The sequence below is a fragment of the Conger conger genome, chromosome 12 (genome assembly GCF_963514075.1).
Source record: "Conger conger chromosome 12, fConCon1.1, whole genome shotgun sequence".
NCBI lineage: Eukaryota > Metazoa > Chordata > Actinopteri > Anguilliformes > Congridae > Conger > Conger conger.
Window position 1 is genome coordinate 27081170 of NC_083771.1, and position 20017 is coordinate 27101186.

Here is a 20017-nt window from a genome sequence, read left to right on the forward strand (position 1 = left end):
GTTAGTCTAATCAACTGTATGTCGCTTGCTGGATAAGAGCGTCTGCCAAAAGACACGTAATGTACTGACGGTATGAATAAAACCAAAGTAAAGCATAGTGGGAGACACATATAACGAAGAAAATATAAATGCTTATATCAAGGAGCAGTGATCGACAAGATCTTGGTCAAATCTAGAAAAACTGCACCAGTAAGTTTACCATTGTCAGAGGCTGAAAACTTGTTATTAGTACATTTTAAAAGTGTGGTAGTTGTAGAAAATGTAGGTCTGAAACTGGACTGAGATGGTCATAGAATGTTGAAATTAACAACTTAGGGAGATAATTGGCCAAAGATAAGCTTTTCAAATACTTTACCTACAGAGCTAATTGGTCGATAATTATTAAAGTCATGAGGGTCACCTCCCTTATGAAGTGGAGTAACTTTGGCTCATTTCAAAATGGACAGGAATATAGACAGATTGAATAGGTCAGCAAGTGGATACGTTAGGACATAGGGAGCTATATTAATACATTTAGTCTCAAGGACATCTGGTCCAGGAGCACAGTCTCCCTTTAAATCATTAATGACAAGAAGAACGTCATTCAGGAGTATCTTTCTGAAAGAAAAAGAACGGCTACAATTAGGGTTGTTAAAATAATCAAAACTGTTATTTGAGTCAAACACCTGAGAACTACCTATGCAGGGAAAATACCATTTAAAAGCATTAGCTATAGCAGAGGGAGCGTGAGTGATATTATTCTTTATTCGAATTTGTGTACTGTAAGTTTTGTAATACACATGTAATAACTTTTCATGCATTATTTGTATGCAATTATTTTCTAATGACGGATATAAAGAAATAGCTTGTGGCTCAACACGCCTGGAAGTTGTAGTTTATTATGTGGACGGACTCACTATTTGTGAACAAAAAGGCATAGTGGAATGAGCCAAGGTTAAACGGTGAATCGAGGAAACGGCGGCCATTGTGGCTCAACCCGCGTTGACAGTTCTATGTGCATTTGAGTCAAAATGGCGTAAAGGAAGCATTTATATTTTCTTCCGTAACAAGTATTACATTAGATTTGTTTTCCCCTCATGTGTAACTTAATTGATACAAAATGTAAATATGTTTTAACGTAAGCCAAATCATTTGGGTTATAAAATAATGATAAAATACGCGGTAATGGATTATTCTATTTTCCTTCCCGTGATGCCTGGCTGGATTCCTGGTTACAGTAAACTCAGTTGTTACTAGGGGCGATGGACGTGGTGCTGTGGATATGCGTTTTATGGAGTTTTGAAAATGCTATCTTAAGCGCGAATGCACAGACAACCTATTCTAATCTAACAACTGTGAGCAACGATGAATCAGCCACTGTCATACCTACGATATTTAACAGCACAACGCCCGAGGATACATCAAACACTTCTTTGCCAGAGTCAACTGAACCTTCGTTCAACGCATCAACCACAGACAACCCTGGAAGAACTGAACCGACGGAGACAGTCACTGAAAATTTTACGAGCACAGAAGTGTCACTCGAGACAACCGCCATAGCAACGCAACCCACTCCTACAATTTCTGGGTCCCAACCTTTGCCAATCTCTGGTTCCCTTCCTCCTCCTGTTACGGACGGTAAGATATTACTACAGTAATTTAGCTAGCTATTCTAGCTCGGTGTTTCTCAGTCTCGGCCCTGGGGATGCCTGTGTATGATGGCTTTTGCAACAGCCTCTTGCTTATTTAAGGTTGTTGAACACGTGCTTATTATACACAATTTCCCTTATTTACACAGTCCATGTTTGGCTCATTATCATTTAATTATCTTACAATGGCAAATGGCTGCCCTCACTTTTTAATCGGTTGCAATATAGCACAATAAGCAAAATGTAAATGGGCTTTTGTTATTCATGGAATCATGCATGCCAAGACATTTCTGGCATAACTTGAATTAAGAGAGTAATTAGATTGAATTATACTTTAAAAGTGCATCGAAGAGGATCTCGGTGTACTTTTGCATCTGTCGCTGACATGCTATTTTCGTATTTGTGTTCTCCAGTTTCCCGTCTCTGCCCGTGCAATTTGCAGGAGGGTAGATGTGACGTCAACTGCTGCTGTGACCAGGACTGCGTCTGGGACTTCAAACTCTTCACTGAGTGCACAATGGAAAAGCTCGTGAAAGTTTCTCTTGCGTCATATTTACATACTTAAATATAGTTCACGTAACATCACACATAAGCATTTATTTTCAGTGTTAGTAATAGATAAGGCCAGTTAAATCTGACTTATTTTACTTATTGATTTGGCCAAAATATACTGCTTCCCAGACCTTGGTCAAATACTTAATTGTTTTGTATTCAAATACTTTTCTATAATTTATATAATTTGTTATTTAGCTGACGCTTTCATCCAAAGTGACTTACAGTTGATTAGGCTAAATGGAGGACAATCCCCCCCTGGAGCAATGCGGGATTCAGGGCCTTTCTCAGGGGCCCAACAGCTGTGCTGATCCTGTTGTGGCTACACCAGGGCTTGAACCTTACCCAGTCTGCCCTTTACTCTTTACTAAGCTTGTCTGGTGTACTGGAACCCATGAAATTGCAAACGCCGACCTAATGGTCCTCTTGTTTGGCTCAATTGCGCAAGGCAAGATCAGTCAAGCACAGGAAAGTATTTGAATCCAAAACAATGACATATTTCACCCAGGCCTGCTGCTGCCACCATTACGGTATATTTTCAGCCATTATAGTTGTTTTCCTTTATCGTAGTGCTAAATCTTTACCAGAACTGGCATCGGGGGTCCTTCGATAATATGCTGTATTAAAATATTGTCTTTCTGTAAAAATGATTTGGTGTGTTTTTTTCATTGCAGTGCGAACACACAGTTGTGCTCCCAGGACACAGCAAGGTACTCGCTCAGCACTGCTGCAGACGGCTCTGCGGAGGTACAGGCCTCCCTCACACAAGAAGTCAGCTCCGATGTCTTCTGCATATACACAGCCAACTGTAAGTGCTGGAGCCTTTTAACACATTTGTCGAACTACAAATATCTAGAAATATCTATATCTCGAATAATTTTGTTTTGGCGCAAGATCCAGGCGCGACTCACGAGTCAGTAAAATCATAATGGCCAGGTTCAGAGAAGAAAGTGTATTTGGAAAATAGACATTCCATATGTGCTCTAAGCAATGTTATCACCAGTGCAGTTCGATTAATTATTTGGTAATGATGCAGTCAGAGCATTTCAGTTCGGTAAGTAGGTTAGTTATGCGCCAAACTAATTAAACAAAGATCTGACTTGGGGTTTCCGAGACTCGACTCATCAATAGTCACTGTCTGGAAAACTAAATGTTAGCATTTGTTTTTTTTCCCCAACATCACCATAACACCCTATAAGCATTGCTATATGAATAGTGTCAGAATGTGGAAAGTAATTTGTTGTTGTTTTGTCTGACGCAGACGGGGCGGGGCTTTCCTTCGCCCCACCTGAGGTGCCCACGGACGGGAACTTCGACAATCTCTTCAAGCGCTTCGTAGGGTACTTCTTTGACTCCACGGGGAACATCGGAGTACCGAATGAGCAGGACCCCCAAAACTTAGCTGGGTACAAGGTGAGGCTCCACCCACCAGTGCTATATCAAACTGACAGGACAGATTGCTGTGATGAGCACAAACACAGCTGGTAATTCCAAATATGGAGAAAATAGGGGGATACATTTAAAAACAAAAAATAAATCAGAGGACCGGGGTTCGATTCCCGCTCCTGCCAAAGCAAAGCTGAGTTTGGCCGGCTCTCGTGGAGCGGCATAATTGGCTCACCGCTCTGAGGGAGGGACTCGACAGGGGTTGGTAGGATCGCTGCACACAGTAGCATCCCAGACGCCTCGGAATCACAGTCACGAGACGATACGATTTCAAGGCGTGTCGTTCTCAGGATCGCTAGATCCATCCGGGCCCCCAAGGGATGGGGTCGTTGATGGTGTATCCCCAGCTAACATCGATAATTGGAGTAGATAGGGTACAACTGGCTACCAAATTGGGAGAAAATATAACTAAATTCAATAAACTAAAAATAAATTAACCTAAAATGGTCCCAGTGGCCAGCCAGGACGATGGTAATGAATGAGACTTGTTTAGCAGAAGGAGGCAGCATCGTTTAATAATGTGATTTGTTGTTGCTCCTGACATGGCCCTGGACCCTGCAGTACGGTGATGTCATTCAGACCCAGAACGATATGGGGGAGAGAGGGTTTCTACGCCTGCCGACGCCCGCTGGCTCCGCCCAATGCACAGACGCAAACCCAGCTGGTATGGAGAAACGCCCGAGTGTTGTACCTTCAGATCATGGAAGCCAGTTATCTCAGATTATAGCCCTGGAGGGTAGTCTGGAAGTCTGACTTTAGTCCTGGAATGCCACAGTGTCTACAAGTTTAACTCCAGTCTAATCAATTGGTGACTTAAATTAAGTTGCTGAAGCACACCAAAATCAACAGACACTGCTGTTCGCAATCTAAACTGGGTGTTGAAGTGGGCAAGGTCGCTTTTTTGTTGTCATTGTTGTTATATTTTTTTGTGGGTGAAATTTTATTGCGTCGGTAGTAAGCTCCTGTGGTTAAGTGTCAGTTACCCTGTCGTGTTGTTTTACCCAGCGTTCCTACAGGACCAGACCTCCCGGTGTGTGCGGTCCTTCCGCTTGGAGCAGGACTGTGAAACCCTGCCGTCCTTGAACCTGCAGACTTACACCAGCTTCCGCGTCCTGTCTGTGAGTTAGCCCCACCCCTCGCTCAGCGACTCCGCCCCTTTCTCTGCCTCACTGTGGCTGTTTCCAAATTCAAATGATGAATTATGTATGCAGCTTGTATACAATTTGTATACTCCGTAGTAGGCAAGTGTGCTGATTTGGATATGGCCCAAGACTTCAGTTTCGGAACTCAACATTACTCCACATTTTTCTCACTGTGACTACCTCTTTCTCTGCCTCACCATGACTCAACCCCTTTCTCATTTCATAACGACTCCACTCCTTTCTTTGTACAAGTTACGAGCAATACCAGGTTGTTTCTCAATACCATGAACGCAAGAACGTACTTGTGTTTATTTTGTTCAACAACATGCTTGCGAAGTATCCTTGACAAGAATGGTCTTGCCAGAAGACAAGGACAGAGAACACTGATATATGCATTTGAGATGCAATGTGTGTGCCTGTGATGTGTGGGTACACTACTGCTGATGGAGGCTGCTGACAGTCTTCATTCTCCATCTAATGTCTTTGTAAAGCTGCATTACTACTATTTTTTGCGGTATAATTTTGTTCCAGTTGTAGATATTAAGGTTAAATCATGAAGGTGAACAAAATGTCCCTTTCATCTGCTGGTCTTCATCTACTAATGCGTTTGGGTTGCTTCATTTACGTAAAGTTGCCCACAAAAACCTACCTTATGTGTCAGTCGACTCAGCTCGGTTAACATTAACTCTATAAAACAGCTGGGCCTAGTCGTATAAATGTTTTCTTGTGTAGGGTATGTTACATCACTGCCACAGATACAGGTCTTTGTGACAGCGCCATAGTTGTTACGGCATTGTATCTAATATTCCGTTGTTTTTTTTCCCCCAGGGGAAAACAGAGAACAGAACTGTAAGTCACCAAGTCATTCCCTCATATTCTCCCATGTTTTTACATGTGTATTCACTGCAGTGGATTACAATTAAACAAAAAAGTCTTTGCTGGTTCCGTACTATATGCATGTGGGTCTCAATGCAGTCTTTTTGGGTTGTGTGGACCTGTACTGTACTGTTTTCATCAGGGTGACCTCCTCATTTCAGAGCAGAGGGTAATAATTTAGGGTTGAGAATGTTTTGTGAAACACAGTGTGACCTTAAGGCAGTAAGAACAGCGTTTTTTTAAGGACTGTGGGCCTGCTGGGAGATGTCAGAAACAGGCAAACTAATACAGTAAACTACAACGTGCTGTGTGACCGTGCTCAGCCTCGATACTGGTGAATAATCTGATTGTGTTAAATAAAAGAGAAAAGAGAAGGTTTGCTGTCTGAAGTAAATGCGGTGAGCTGTCAGGTTGTGACCCCTCCCGGTGTGTCTCAGCTGCTGGAAGTGGACCTGTCCTCCGTGACCCTGCAGTCGCTGGGCGGGGCGCGTGTCCGTGTGGACCCAGCCGACCAGCTGCAGTTTGGGCCGGCTCTGCTGGAGGCTGGAGAAGGAGCGGTCTGCAACAATGTGGTGCTCCAGGTGAGGTAACTGCCTGCACCCACAAACACGCAAGTTCAGTAATGAATCAGCAAAGGAAGTTTAATGTAGGAATCGATACTTTAACCCTTCGGGTTCCAGGGACTGCAGGTTGCTTAAAGATTTTCAACGGAAAATGTTGCATAACAAAAGGTGCACTCTGTGACTGGGCAGAAAAAAAGGATTAACAATTAACAAAAAAGGATTGACGTAGTCTTGGATGACATTAAACAGTCTGCAGTGGAAATGATTTATGTCCTCAACCCAGAGCAACAGGTTTCAGCGGAGTAGAATGTATGGCTTTTGAGATTAAGACCGGAGACATATCTCCCCCACTGTAGACAACAATGAATTGCCTTTGAAGGATATAAAATAATTTTGTTCAGAATATTAGTGAAAATATTTGTTTAAGATGGTCAATAATGTGCAAGGATTACACTGCTGTCTGAAGGTGCAGTGGGGTGTCGGCTGACCCCTGACCCCTGAGCCCTGTACTGAGTGAGTGTTGGTCCTGGTCCATGACCCCTGTACTCAGTGAGTGCTGGTCCTGGGTTTTGGGCCCTGGCCCCTGTACTGAGTGAGTGTCGGTCCTGGTCCCTGCAGGTCAGTTATCGTGTGACGTACGGCGAGGCGGGAGAGATCACAGGCGTGGCCACCTCTGCAGTGCTGGGGGCCGTGAACCGGAACATTCTGCCCATACTGCAGGAGTTCACCGTCACATTCCTGCAGGTACAGCCACTCAGCCAAACAGCCACATCATCATCTACCCGTACAGCCCGTCTGTCAAAGGGTTCCTGTCTGTTTAGTCCAGCGCTGCTCAACTCCATGTCCAGCGAGCCGCAGTGTCTGCAGGTATTTGCTCCTAGCAGGTGCTACGCCACCTGATTTAACTCATTGTGTTACCTGCTTGCTTCAGACAATACGCTACCAGGTGGTGTTTCGCAGTTGAAGCAAATGCCTGCAGACACTGCAGCCCGCAAGACGTGAGGTTGAGCAACGCTGGTTTAGTACTTACTTTGAAATACGGCTTTCATATTCATGGAGAAATCACTCACTTATCACGTGTTTAATTTTCCAGGACACAGAGCCCAGAGAACTCCCCTCCAGTGGAAACCCAGGCTATGTAGTTGGGCTCCCTCTGGTGGCCGGAACAAGAACAGCAGAATATCCTTTAAGCACAGAAAGTGGCTCTGAACATTACCTCATCCCTAATTGCAGGATCTGACTCATTTACCAGCACCGTAAATAAGGTGGAAATTAATTTATCATTCATCTGAGCTACCGGGGCTAGATTTAGATTTAAACTAGCCACTCTATTCCACTAAATATTGTGCACAAACCAGCCATTCTTTACTGGGGCCCTCACACACAAACCAGCCACTGTATATCTAATACCACACATGGTGGCATAAGGCTTTTGGGAGTGGCTGGTTTGTGCATGAGAACTGTGGTGTTCAGCACTTGTCTTATGTGTAAGTCTGTGGCATAGAGCAGTTAGTGTGTGTGCAAGCTCTGTGTTTTGGTCCCTAACGGTTACCCTCACGGGTGTGGTCCGGAGTGCAGACAGGAACGGGGGCCTGACCCTCTTGCAGAGCCTCAGCGCCGAGCAGGGCTGCCTGGGGGCCACAGTTCTACGCACCCCTGTCCAATTTGGGGTCAATGTTGCCTCTGGATGCACCCTGAGGTGAGATCCTGACACTTTTTTAACACCCGAACTCTTTAACAACTGACTCTGACACCTCAGTATTGAAACATACTGACACTTTTTTTAATGCTTTTAAAAATATAGGTCAGTGTTAAACTTGTACCAATTGTGAAATCAGCATTAGAATGTTCAATTTAGAACATTCTGGTCACATATTTGTGATCTTGGACCTTGGAGCTCACGGTATATTTAATTGTTCACACGGTGACATTTTAGCTCTGATACTGTGACACTCTGATGCCAGCAGTCAGACTGAAATCCTGTCCCCAAGGGTGACACCTTGGCTAAAGCTGCAGTATCACACGGTTCCCCCTAACCTAAAATGCCTCATTTCACTCTTAATTTCTCCATCCCCCTCTCCCCCCATGCAGGCTAGTGGAGGCTGCTAACTGCTCGCTGGTGTCTGAGTTGATCCTGGGGGTACTCAGGGGACCAGACTTCCCAAAGTTTGTAGCCTCTTTTGGGAACTCTCCTGCTAGCGCGGTCTTAGACTGGGTGCCAATAAAGAACCGAACCTCGTCTACATCGGTGAGCCTACCCGGCTTCCTCTCATAAGCCTTATGTTCATATCCAGTTACTGATCCAAGCACACCTATATTTAATAAAGGTGTCATATTTAATATTAAAATGTATTAACTCTTGAGTACAATATCCCAGTGTGCTGTACATGAAGAGAGATGTTTCGTGTGGTAGAGCAGATCTATCCTCACTGTACCTGTGCAGTTTCAAAGATACTGAATGAAAGTAGACTGCTCCAAAGAAAGCGAAAATCCTACATGTCTGAACAAATATTTAGTTCTTATTTTAATAATTGCAAATGTAATGGAGATAGGAAAGTGTATATATAAACAAATTACTTTTCAAGGTTTTAGTTTTGTCAGTTGAGTGTGTGTAGGAAATTATTTAAATTCCATTTGTGCTGTAAAAGTGCTCCCAGAGCTTGGACTGCCTCATTGGCCTGTTGCTGGTATGGGTTTGATCTGATTAGCGTATCACTGGTATGGGTCTGATTTGATTGGCCAGTCACTGGTATGGGTGTGACTTGATTGGCCAGTTACTGGTTTTGCAGGATGCTGAGAGCTGCCGTATACCTCTGTCTCTGGACTTGGAAGTAAAATGGACCAAATACGGATCCCTGGTGAACCCCCAGGCACAGATAGTGAGCGTGACAGAAGTGATCCAGACCAACAGCAGCAGCCTGGTAATGCCCCAGTTCACTCTCCAGCTCAATGGGTCGCTTCTGGTTATTTAAAGGGAACTATGGATTCTATATCTGGGAAATATTTATATTGTACCTGTGCTACTAGTATCATTCTTAATCACTGGTTTTGCAGCTTAAATGCATTGTTTTTAAGTTGAAAATGAACGCAAGTGAACGTGTTTGTGTTTGTATTGTACCAAGCACAAACCAGGATCAACTTAACCTGTTGAGTGCAAGTGGATACAGTTAGATTGCGGTTGGGGCACGGTGTAATATGTCTTAATTATCTAAGTATGAACCCTCTGTGAACATTCTAACAAAGTCCAGCGGTCAGAAAGTAAAAGGTTAGCCATGTGTTTCTTCCACCAAAGAACTCAATTAGCTGATTTCACTGATGAAGTGCGCTAATTAGCAAATCCAGGTGATTGGAACAAAATACAAAAATACAGGCAGGACTTTTACTTTAACCTGGATTTTCCATCTCTGACTGAAACGCAAACATCCATGTGACTAATGCTGTTACTTCTTACCCCCACCCCCGTGCAGGCCTCCCTCTTGGGTGGAAGTGACGTGCTGCTCATCTCCACGTCCGTCACCTTCATCGACGTGTCGGCCTCCGCACAGCCCGGGTACAGAGCTGCACCCACCATCGACGCCAAGCTGCCCTACGACTTCTTCTTCCCCTTCGTCTAAGGCCGGGGCGGCCCTGTGGACTCACCACACCGATAGCAGGGTGGGGCGGCCCTGTGACTCAGGGGCAGGATGGCTCTGCCTCTTCCTCTCCGTGGGACCTAAACGTATGGTTTACTTCCTGAAAAGTCTGCTCCATTTAACAACTTTCTCACGGTTTGCATTCAGGAACACATCATATACTAATACAAGTGAGCAGTATGTTTAGTAGACCAGACATATTTTGAGGCTACAGTATTTAGGAAGCTGTACAGGACATCGTCTCATTAGTACAGTATGGCCTGAGTCACCATCCACACAGATGCAGGTGTTCCCCTGCTATAGGTACACATCCGCGCCCAGTGTTCTCTTTGGACTTCACATGCACTATTTGCTGAGGTACTCTTTTTATGTATGTTTTTTATGTATATGTCAAATTTGTACTTTCATCTGTTAATTTATTCACATTGTATAGCTATCATTTTGTTAGACTGTTTTGATACTACTTTAATAAAAGATTTAGTTTTATAAATTATACATACAATATATACATTTCAGTTTTTGTTTGAAAATATTATAAAAACAAACACTCTCAGGCATTACTAAGATGCACTGTCAACATGTGTCTGTGTTCACTTCTGCCCAATACCTTGCTTGTCTACTTGTATTTGTTATTCTAAAAACTGCTTGGGCTGCTTCTGGGCTTGGGCTTTTTACATTTTTGTACTGTATCTGAAAAGTATGTGTCCAATACACTGAACTCATACGCTCTATAATCCAAAAGGAGGAAGGCTAGAGGAGATGTGTGTGGATTAGCTACTACACTGGTGAGCTGTGTTTGCGAGAGTGGTGACTGACCGTTAAATCAAATGGCTGGCCAGCTGCCACGTTAGACGCTAACTAAATTCAGTTGTGCTGCGGCCCTCTGGCCAATCGCACACCCGCAGTCTCCCTGTACAAGCTGCACATGCTGCGCCCTTCACGTGTGTGAATTTGAATGCAGCGTGAAAAGCAGCAGCAGCCGGCACCGAGCGTTCTGGAGGAGACCACATCCCCTTGTGCTCTTCTGATCTGTCAGTGGAGGGTTCAGCAGCTGGTGAAAATTATTGCATTCAAAATTTCAGGAGAAAAGGGAAAACGCATTAAAGAAAACAAGCACTTAAGACAAAGGTAGCTCAGCATACAATTTAAACACTTCACTCATAGCTCATGTTTTTATTCTCAGATCTGTTGGGAGGCGTTATATACACAGTTCCCTTTAAAATGTAAATTAAGGCACAAGCGCACTGAAATATGGATTTTCATAAAGAATAGCAATATGCAGTAATCACAGTTGATACTTGAATTTTTTTAGGAAATTGTATGCGTATCTACACAACCTCCCCCAGTAATAAGATTACTGGACACCGGAAATGATTAAAAATGGCTTTCACATTTGACAGATTTCCTTGGAAAGACTTGGACAAAATCCACACAATAATCTTGTTTTAAAAGTGGGTTACTGGAAAATCAAAAGTACAATGGGCCTCATGCAAGAGCCACTTGTACAGATTCGTTCTTAAATGACTTGATTAAGAGATTTAAGCAATTTGAGAACTTTCTGCATTCACCAATTTTCTATTATTTAGATTTCTAAGGTAGGAACAACATTTATGAGTGGTCCCGAACTGTCGTACGAGTCATGTAAACAAGAGCCTAGCTGTGGAAGTCAGCACAGCTCCTTTGGCACGCCGAACAAACTTTCAAACTAGGCATTGCAGATCAAATGTGATTCAACTTTATTGCCTATTTCTCCCCTCAAATGTTTTCAGAAGTGTATTTTAGTGGCACGTGAAGGAGAAAAAAAAACAAAGTTTATCAGTGGTCCGCCATATTATGTTTTTTACGCCAAAAACGAAGGAACCGCAGCCTACCCAATCAGGTATCGGTTGTCCACTGTTCTTGTTCTTGTTAATCCCATTGGCTATCCATCTGTTGGAACCCAGCTACAGCACAGTACTGTATATATACTGAATTATAATAACATCTTAATTTAGGACAGTTGTCTGAAGCTAGGTGCGCTTGTTGAATCCCGACGTGGCACACTCGTACGAGCCCTTAATTTGGGAAAAAGTAAGATAAATTTGTGATAATACGAAAATGTTCTTGCATGAGGCCCATGGTATATTTGAACTAGACAGTGAGGGTGGCAAGTTTTGCCCTTCTGTGCAACCATCTGTCATTTTAGATCATCTGCGCCGCGCGGATGATCGACAGACATGACTCCACCTTTCTTCCCACGACAGCAGTCACGGTTTCGCTCAAAGCAGTCTTTATAAGCAAAAAGGTGGATTTGGGGACGTAGCTTCAGCGTTTAGGGAATTCTTCCCAGGAGTAAGACGGAGGATGAAAACCCTCCTTTGCAGGGCATCAGAAGTCGATGGCGTGCTGGCGTAACAGAGCACTCAGCCGGCTGTTTTCCTGCTCCTGTGAGAGAGAAGAGGAGAAACGTGAAGAAATGGAGGTCACATTTAGGATGGTATTCAGCATTCGGCTCAATTCCAGAAGGTTCTTAGCAATTAAGCTAAATAGAACTTCAGAAAGTAAAAACAATGTCCTTGTAAAAAAAACAAAAAAAAAAAAAAAACACACCTTTATTTTTCAACAGGATATACAGTGCGCTCAAAAATTTATTGGCACCCCTGACAGAAAATGAACAAACAATACTCAAAAATATTCTAAACAATATATTCATAGACAAACTCGAAATACCAACATGTGATAAATACTGTGCTATATTAATGTTTCAATGGAACCAACAGAAATCATTTACTGATTTAATTAAAAATCAATTTCCTCCAAATCAATGTTTCACAATTATTGGCACCCTTAAAGATTATTGTAAATAACACCTACCAAAATTAAACCAGGTATTAAATTCCACTTATTTAAGTTTATCTATGTGTTAAGGAACTGTATTGAGTGATTACATCACTTCCTGTTTCACTAGGGTATAAAAATGAGTAACACACATGCAATATCCCTTTGTCATCCAACACCATGAAGAAAACAAAAGAATTGGCAGTTCAAAAGAGGCAGATGGTCGTAGACCTTCATAAACGTGGTAATGGCTACAAGAAAATTCACAAACGATTGAATATACCACTGAGCACTGTCAGAGCAATTATAAAAAAGTTCAAAAGATATGGAACTGTTGAAAATCTCATGGGTAGAGGACGCAACTGCATCTTGCCCCCCAGGATACTGAGGAGAATGGTGAGAGAAGCAACAAAATCCCCAAGGATCACAGTGAAAGAATTGCAGGCCTTGGTGGCATCTTGGGGTCACCAGGTTTCAAAAAGCACCATCAGACGCCACCTCCATAACCACAGCCTCATTGGAAGGGTTGCCAGAAGAAAGCCTTTTCTGACCACAAGACACAGAAGAAAGCGCTTGGAGTTTGCCAAACGTCATTGACATTATGACTGAAACAAGGTTCTCTGGTCAGATGAGACCAAAATTGAACGTTTTGGTCAGATACAGCATCGGTATGTTTGGCGTAGGAACAGAGATGCATACAAGGAGAAGCACCTCATACCCACAGTGAAATATGGGGGTGGGTCAGTCATGTTTTGGGGCTGTTTTAATTCCAGAGGTCCAGGGGCACTGGTTAGGATTGATGGCATAATGAATTCCAGCAATTATCAGGCAATTTTGGCTGAAAATCTGGTTCCCTCTGCCAGAAGTCTGGGACTTGGTCGTAGGTGGACTTTCCAACAAGACAATGACCCAAAACACACCTCAAGATTCACACAGAAATGGTTCTGTGACAACAAAACCAACGTTCTGCAATGGCCATCTCAGTCACCAGACCTCAATCCAATCGAAAACCTGTGGGCTGAGTTGAAGAGGTCAGTTGATAAGCACAAACCCAAGAACGTGAAGGATCTTGAAAGGATATGCAAAGAGGAATGGTCCAAAATCCCTCCAAATGTGTTCCTTAATCTTGTCAAAAATTACAGGAAGATGCTGGCAAGGATAACATGCTGTTATCCTTGCCAGAGGTGGTTGCACTAAGTACTAGGTGAAGGGTGCCAATAATTCTGGAACCTTGATTTTGTTGAAATTTATTTTTTATTAAATGATTGTTATGATTTTGGTTGTTTCCATTGAAACATTAATAAAGTACAGTATTTGGCACATGTTGGTGTATTACCTTTCTCTATAATTATATTATTCTTTTTTTTAAAGCCTTGTTTGTGCATTGCTGGTGAGGGGTGCCAATAATTCTTGAGCCCACTGTAGTAGTCCCTCCGATGTTCAGTGGAACAAAAGTATCTAGTCCAACATGTCATTCCAAAATCACGGATATTAATGAGGAGTTGGTCTCTCATTGCAGCTATAACTGCCTCCACTCTGGTGGGAAGGCTTTCCACAAGATGCTGGAACATTGCATTGTAGATTTGCTTCAGTTCAGCTACAACAGCATTAGTGAGATCGGGCACTGATTTTAGGTCTGGCTCGCTGTTGGTGTTCTGACACAGAATCATCTAGAATGTCATTGGTTCTTTGATTCTTCAGATCATCACCGCAAATGGAAAATGGCTCCACTGATCTTACCAGTGAAACAAGGACAAAAATCTATTGTGAAATACATTTCTTCTGCGCAATAGACCACATGTAGTGTATGTAGTCAAACATTGGAGCCCTTTCTGTGTGTCCCCTTTTGGAATGAACCGACTCACCATTTTGGAGTTGAGCTCTTTGAGGCTGCTGACCTGCTGGGTCAGCTCACTGTTGCTCTCCTTAAGTTTCTGAACTTTATGATCTGCACGGTTCTTCACTGGGATCAGGATGCCTGCAACCACAGATCCAGACCCATTAAGAGCACAGATGGGCAATCTACAGTGCCCTCCATAATGCACTACATAATGCAATCTACAGTGCACTACTAATGCACTACTACAGTGCCCTCCATAATGCACTACTATGACCCCACTACTGTAATTTCTACATGATGAAACCAAAATGTATTAAAATGCCCTTTATTAAAATTGGACAATGTGCACTTTAACCACATGTGATTTTTTTAAAATTACAAATCTCAAATTGTGGAGTACAGAGGCAAATAAATAAATTATGGAGGGCACTGTATCTGAGCCCATCTGTCTTACTTGACCGTTTGTTTGCAGGGGATGGGTGGACGCCTGTACGTGTGTGTGTGTGTGTGTGTATGTGCGACCGCAGGAGTGGGGGGGGGTGTATGCGCCTGTGCTTGTGTGTGTGTGTGCGCGAAAGCAAGAGTGGAGGTTGTGTGTGCATGCGCCTGTGCTTGTGTGTGTGTGTGTGTGTGTGTGCGAAAGCAAGAGTGGAAGTTATGTGTGCATGCGCCTGTGCTTGTGTGTGTGTGTGTGTGTGTGTGTGTATACGTGTGTGCATGTGTGACAGCAGGAGTGGGGGGTGTGGGTGGGAGAGGATGGATGCATCTGTGTGTAACTGCAGTGCCCGTGTGCTCACCGTTGACGATCCTGGCCACCCTCCACAGCCTGAGCAGGATCAGGAGGCCCATGCCGTCGAAGGAGCCTTCGCTCGACACGTACACCAGGTCCAGCACGAAGGACACCACCACCACCACCGCGTCAAACACCTCAAACTTGTGGCGGAAGAACTCCAGGCGGTAGGCGTACAGTTTCCCTGCCAGCTCCACCATGAAGAAGGTGAGGATGACCAGGCTCAGGTAGTGAAACACCTGCAAGGGAGGGGCCAAGAAGAGACATACCCATCGACCCAGAGCCACACTCATACAGAGACCAATTTCATTTTACTTTACTGCACCTGAACCAGGAAGTCAAATTCAGGAACGAGGCTGCGTTCAAAGCGCAAAATGTTTTTATTATCTTGCAAAGCAGTCCACAATATTCTGCGACAGTTTCTGAGAAGTGCTGCTCCCAGAAGGTGGGCATGTCAGCAGGTGAGAACCATGAACCAGTGAGTAACAAATGTAAGGATCGGTGTCACACCAGTACACAATGATGCCACTGGAAGTTCAATCAGCTCTGTTTCACTCTATAAAACAGCAACTTTTTCCCCCTCATCTTCAATGTATCCTAGTCCTCACTTACAATTAAAAGACGGCAATAGCCTGTACATGTAGTCTGTGAATGTAGCGAAATCTCAGAAAACCAAAGCATCACATGATTTTTTCGTCTGATTTACAGCTTTGTGTTTTAATGGTATATTTCTGTGATTACATGTGGATTTGTGATGTACAGGTCCTTTAGGTTGTCCTGGGCTGGTAGCTGGTTTCACACTCATGACCTTCATTACATTACTTTGCAGTCATTCAGCTGACACTTTCATCCAAAGCGACTTACAGTTGATTAGACTAAGCAGGGGACAATGCCCCCTGGAGTAATGCGGGGTCTTGCTGAAGGGCCCAACAGCTGTGCAGATTGGGCTTTTGAACCACCAACCTTCTGGGTCCCAGTCATGTACCTTAGCCACAAGGCATAGAGGCGTCCCCCAAGGCTCCATACTCGACTCCCTCCTCTTTTCACTTTATATTTATATTTCTTGGACCTGTCATCTCCTCCCATGGTTTCTCAAACTCCATCTATGATGATACTCATATTCTCCTCTCCTCCATCTGATGTTCACACCTCATGCTGGATGGCAGACCAGTATTATATTAATCAGGTGAGTGAGGTTTCTTGCGCATTACAAATCCCTCTGGATAAGCGCCTCAGCTAAATGTAATGTAATGCAATGTAACAGGTGGGGTCTGTGTGATTCACAGGCGCTTTCAGGCTCACCTGAGGAGCGATCCTCCCTTTATCCGCCTTGATGATGGACAGATCTATGATCAGCTCACACAGCACGAACGCAGCGTCCAGGATCACCAGGACAACCACGGCGATCTGCCAAAACACAAGCCCGGCATTTCCGCCAGGTCAGAGAGCAATGGGGTAGTATAGCAAATCTGACAATGTAAATGGTAAAATGGTGGCATTTATATAGCGCCTTTATCCAAAGCGCTGCACAATTAATGCTTCTCATTCACCCATTCATACACTCACACACCAACGGCGATTGGCTGCCGTGCAAGGCACCAACCAGCTCATCAGAGCTTTAGGGGTTACGTGTCTTGCTCAGGGACACTTCGACACAGCCCGGGGGATCGAACCGGCGACCCTCCGACTGCCAGACAACTGCTCTTAGCACCTGAGCCAATGTCGCACTTAGAGAGGGGTCTTATCGCACCTGGAACTTGTTACAGCTGAAGAGCTTCCGCAGGGAGTCCCGGAAGGTTGCGGGTTCAAGGTTCTGCTCGCCGGTTTGGCCCGGTGTGTCACTGGCCTCCGGCTCCTCCTCCTCCTGCCAGTTGGTGATGTTCTCATAATCATCCCCCACTGCTGTGAAGTGCCTCAGGTACATGGACATGGCGGCTGCACTTGGGGGGGGGAAGGGTCTTCTGGGGTCACGCTTCCTCTCCCAAGAGCCTGAAAGGGGGGGTCAATGTTAATGTGTTCCAGGTCCTCCTTCCATTCCTGTCTTTCAGACGTGGGTCAGTCTGAGGTCTACATCCAATTTCTACAGCAATTAGGCTGGAGGTAGCCATTGGTAGACTTGCACTGCTATCCTGACAAAATATTCAGTCCATCTTAATTTACAGAGTCAAGTTAATGCATCAGTGGACACAGACATACAACTGAAACTAAATTATTCTGTATGAAGATGCATTATGCCATAGATTCCTAAGTGTTTGGTTGCGTTCGTTGAGGATCCCGGGATTTTCATACACTACAATATACACTCACCAAGCACGTTATTAGGAACATTTTTATTTTATTACACCTACTTATTCATACAATTAACTAATCAGCCAATTGTGTGGCAGTAGTGCAATGCATACAGTCATGTAGATATGGGTCAGTTAACATTCACATCAACCATCAGAATGGGGAAAAAATGTGAACCAAGTGACTGTTACCGTGGAAAGATTGTTGGTGGCAGACGGGGTGGTTTGAGTATCTCAGAAACTGCTGATCTCCTGGGATTTTCATGCACACTAGTCTCAAGAGTTTGCAAAGAATGATGCAAAAAAATACATAAATAAAAATCCAGTGAGCAGCAGTTCTGCAGACAGAAATGCTTTCTTAGTGAGAGACATCGGAGGAGAATGGCCAGTCTGGTCAAAGCTAACAGGAAGGTGACAGTCATGCAAATAGCCACACATTACAACAGTGGTATGCAGAAGCGCATCTCTGAACACACAACGCATCATAACTCTAATATATAAACTAGGCTACAGCAGTAGAAGTCTAAAACTGTATAATCTCTAGTTTCAAGCTGGTTCAATGGGCATGACAGTAATCCAGTAAAGCACAAATGTTGAATCCATACCGTGAGGTTGTCTTGGACGCAATGGGTGGCTCTTGATGGTCATAGAGGTGCACCGAATGAAGTGTGTACTTTCTAGACACAAGACCCAGCGCAGACATAATGCATCTATTTTCTTCCTCTTTAACTGGAACTGCAGACCATAAATTGTGGAAGCGAAATGGACCAAATACGGATCCCTGGTGAACCCCCAGGCACAGATAGTGAGCGTGACAGAAGTGATCCAGACCAACAGCAGCAGCCTGGTAATGCCCCAGTTCACTCTCTCGCTTCTGGTTATTTAAAGGGAACTATGGATTCTATCTGGGAAATAATTATATTGTACCTGTGCTACTAGTATCATTCTTAATCACTGGTTTTGCAGCTTAAATGCATTGTTTTTAAGTTAAAAATGAACCCAAGTGAACGTGTTTGTGTTTGTATTGTACCAAGCACAAACCAGGATCAATTTAACCTGTTGAGTACAAAGTGGATACAGTTAGATTGCGGTTGGGGCACGGTGTAATATGTCTTAATTATCTAAGTATGAACCCGCTGTGAACATTCTCCCAAAGTCCAGGGGTCAGAAAGTAAAAGGTTAGCCATGTGTTTCTTCCACCAAAGAACTCAATTAGCTGATTTCACTGATGAAGTGCGCGAATTAGCAAATCCAGGTGATTGGAACAAAATACAAAAATACAGGCAGGACTTTTACTTTAAGAGTCCATCTCTGACTGAAACGCAAACATCCATGTGACTAATGCTGTTACTTCTTACCCCCACCCCCGTGCAGGCTTATCCTGAACAGGGTCGCAGGGGGGCTGGAGCCTATCCCAGCATACATTAGGCGAAAGGCAGGAATACACCCTGGACAGGTCGCCAGTCCATCACAGGGCACACACACCATTCATTCACTCACACACTCATACCTACGGCCAATTTAGACTCTCCAATCAGCCTAACATGCATGTCTTTGGACTGTGGGAGGAAACCGGAGTACCCGGAGGAAACCCACGCAGACACGGGGAGAACATGCAAACTCCGCACAGAGAGGCCCCGGCCAATGGGGATTCAAACGCAGGACCTCCTTGCTGTGAGGCGGCAGTGCTACCCACTGCACCATCCGTGCCGCCAGAAATGTGTACTTTCATCTGTTAATTTATTCACATTGTATAGCTATCATTTTGTTACTGTTTTGATACTATTTTAATAAAAGTTTTAGTTTCATAAATGATACATATTATATATACATTTCAGTTTTTGTTTAAAAAATCTGCACAACCGGGTCTGCTGGATGCCTGATGCTGTTAAAGGCATACTGTGCCGGATTCTCACCTTGAAAATATTATAAAAAACAAACTCTTGGGCATTACTAAGATACTGTCAACATGCGTTATCCAGAATGCAGCAGCTCGCCTGGTCTTCCTCCCAAATACTCACATGTCACCCCCCTGCTTACTTCCCTCCACTGGCTGCCTGTCATGGCTCGCATCAAATTCAAAACATTGGTGCTAGCCTTCCAAGCAGTTAAGGGGTCTTCCCCCGCTTACCTCCAAAAAATCATCAGACCCTACACCCCTGCCAGACCTCTTCGTTCAGCCTCCACAGGCCGCTTGGCACCTTCCCCTCTCCGAACCTCCACCTCACGCTCACGACTACTGTCTGTTCTGGCTCCACAATGGTGGAATGATCTCCCCGTTGAGGTCAGAACTGTAGAATCTCTCCCCACCTTCAAGCGCAAACTGAAGACGCACCTCTTCAAGCAGCACCTCTCCCTGTCCCTCCCTAACTCCCTGTGAACCTTAAATGTTGTCTTTCTGTGATTTACTTTGTGTATCGGTATTTTTAGTTGGCTAGGTAAG

General features: G+C 44.0%; 2 protein-coding genes across 2 annotated transcripts; one reads left to right on the forward strand and one right to left on the reverse strand.

Moving 5' to 3' along the window:
- Positions 1-1027: 1027 nt before the first annotated feature.
- Positions 1028-10341, forward strand: LOC133142200 (tectonic-1-like). Its single transcript, XM_061263271.1, has 14 exons — positions 1028-1617; positions 2042-2159; positions 2855-2988; positions 3442-3593; positions 4188-4290; positions 4632-4744; positions 5597-5617; positions 6082-6225; positions 6826-6951; positions 7301-7386; positions 7766-7906; positions 8299-8455; positions 8997-9128; positions 9675-10341. Exons 1-14 carry the CDS (start codon positions 1242-1244, stop codon positions 9819-9821), a joined length of 1950 nt encoding a protein of 649 aa, XP_061119255.1. The 5' UTR covers positions 1028-1241; the 3' UTR covers positions 9822-10341.
- Positions 10342-10997: 656 nt separating this feature from the next.
- LOC133142065 (voltage-gated hydrogen channel 1-like) lies at positions 10998-17853 on the reverse strand. The gene is made up of 6 exons (XM_061263012.1): positions 17767-17853; positions 17037-17275; positions 16589-16693; positions 15294-15525; positions 14522-14634; positions 10998-12263 (listed from the first exon to the last, which is right to left on the reverse strand). Exons 1-6 carry the CDS (start codon positions 17837-17839, stop codon positions 12207-12209), a joined length of 819 nt encoding a protein of 272 aa, XP_061118996.1. The 5' UTR covers positions 17840-17853; the 3' UTR covers positions 10998-12206.
- Positions 17854-20017: the final 2164 nt, after the last annotated feature.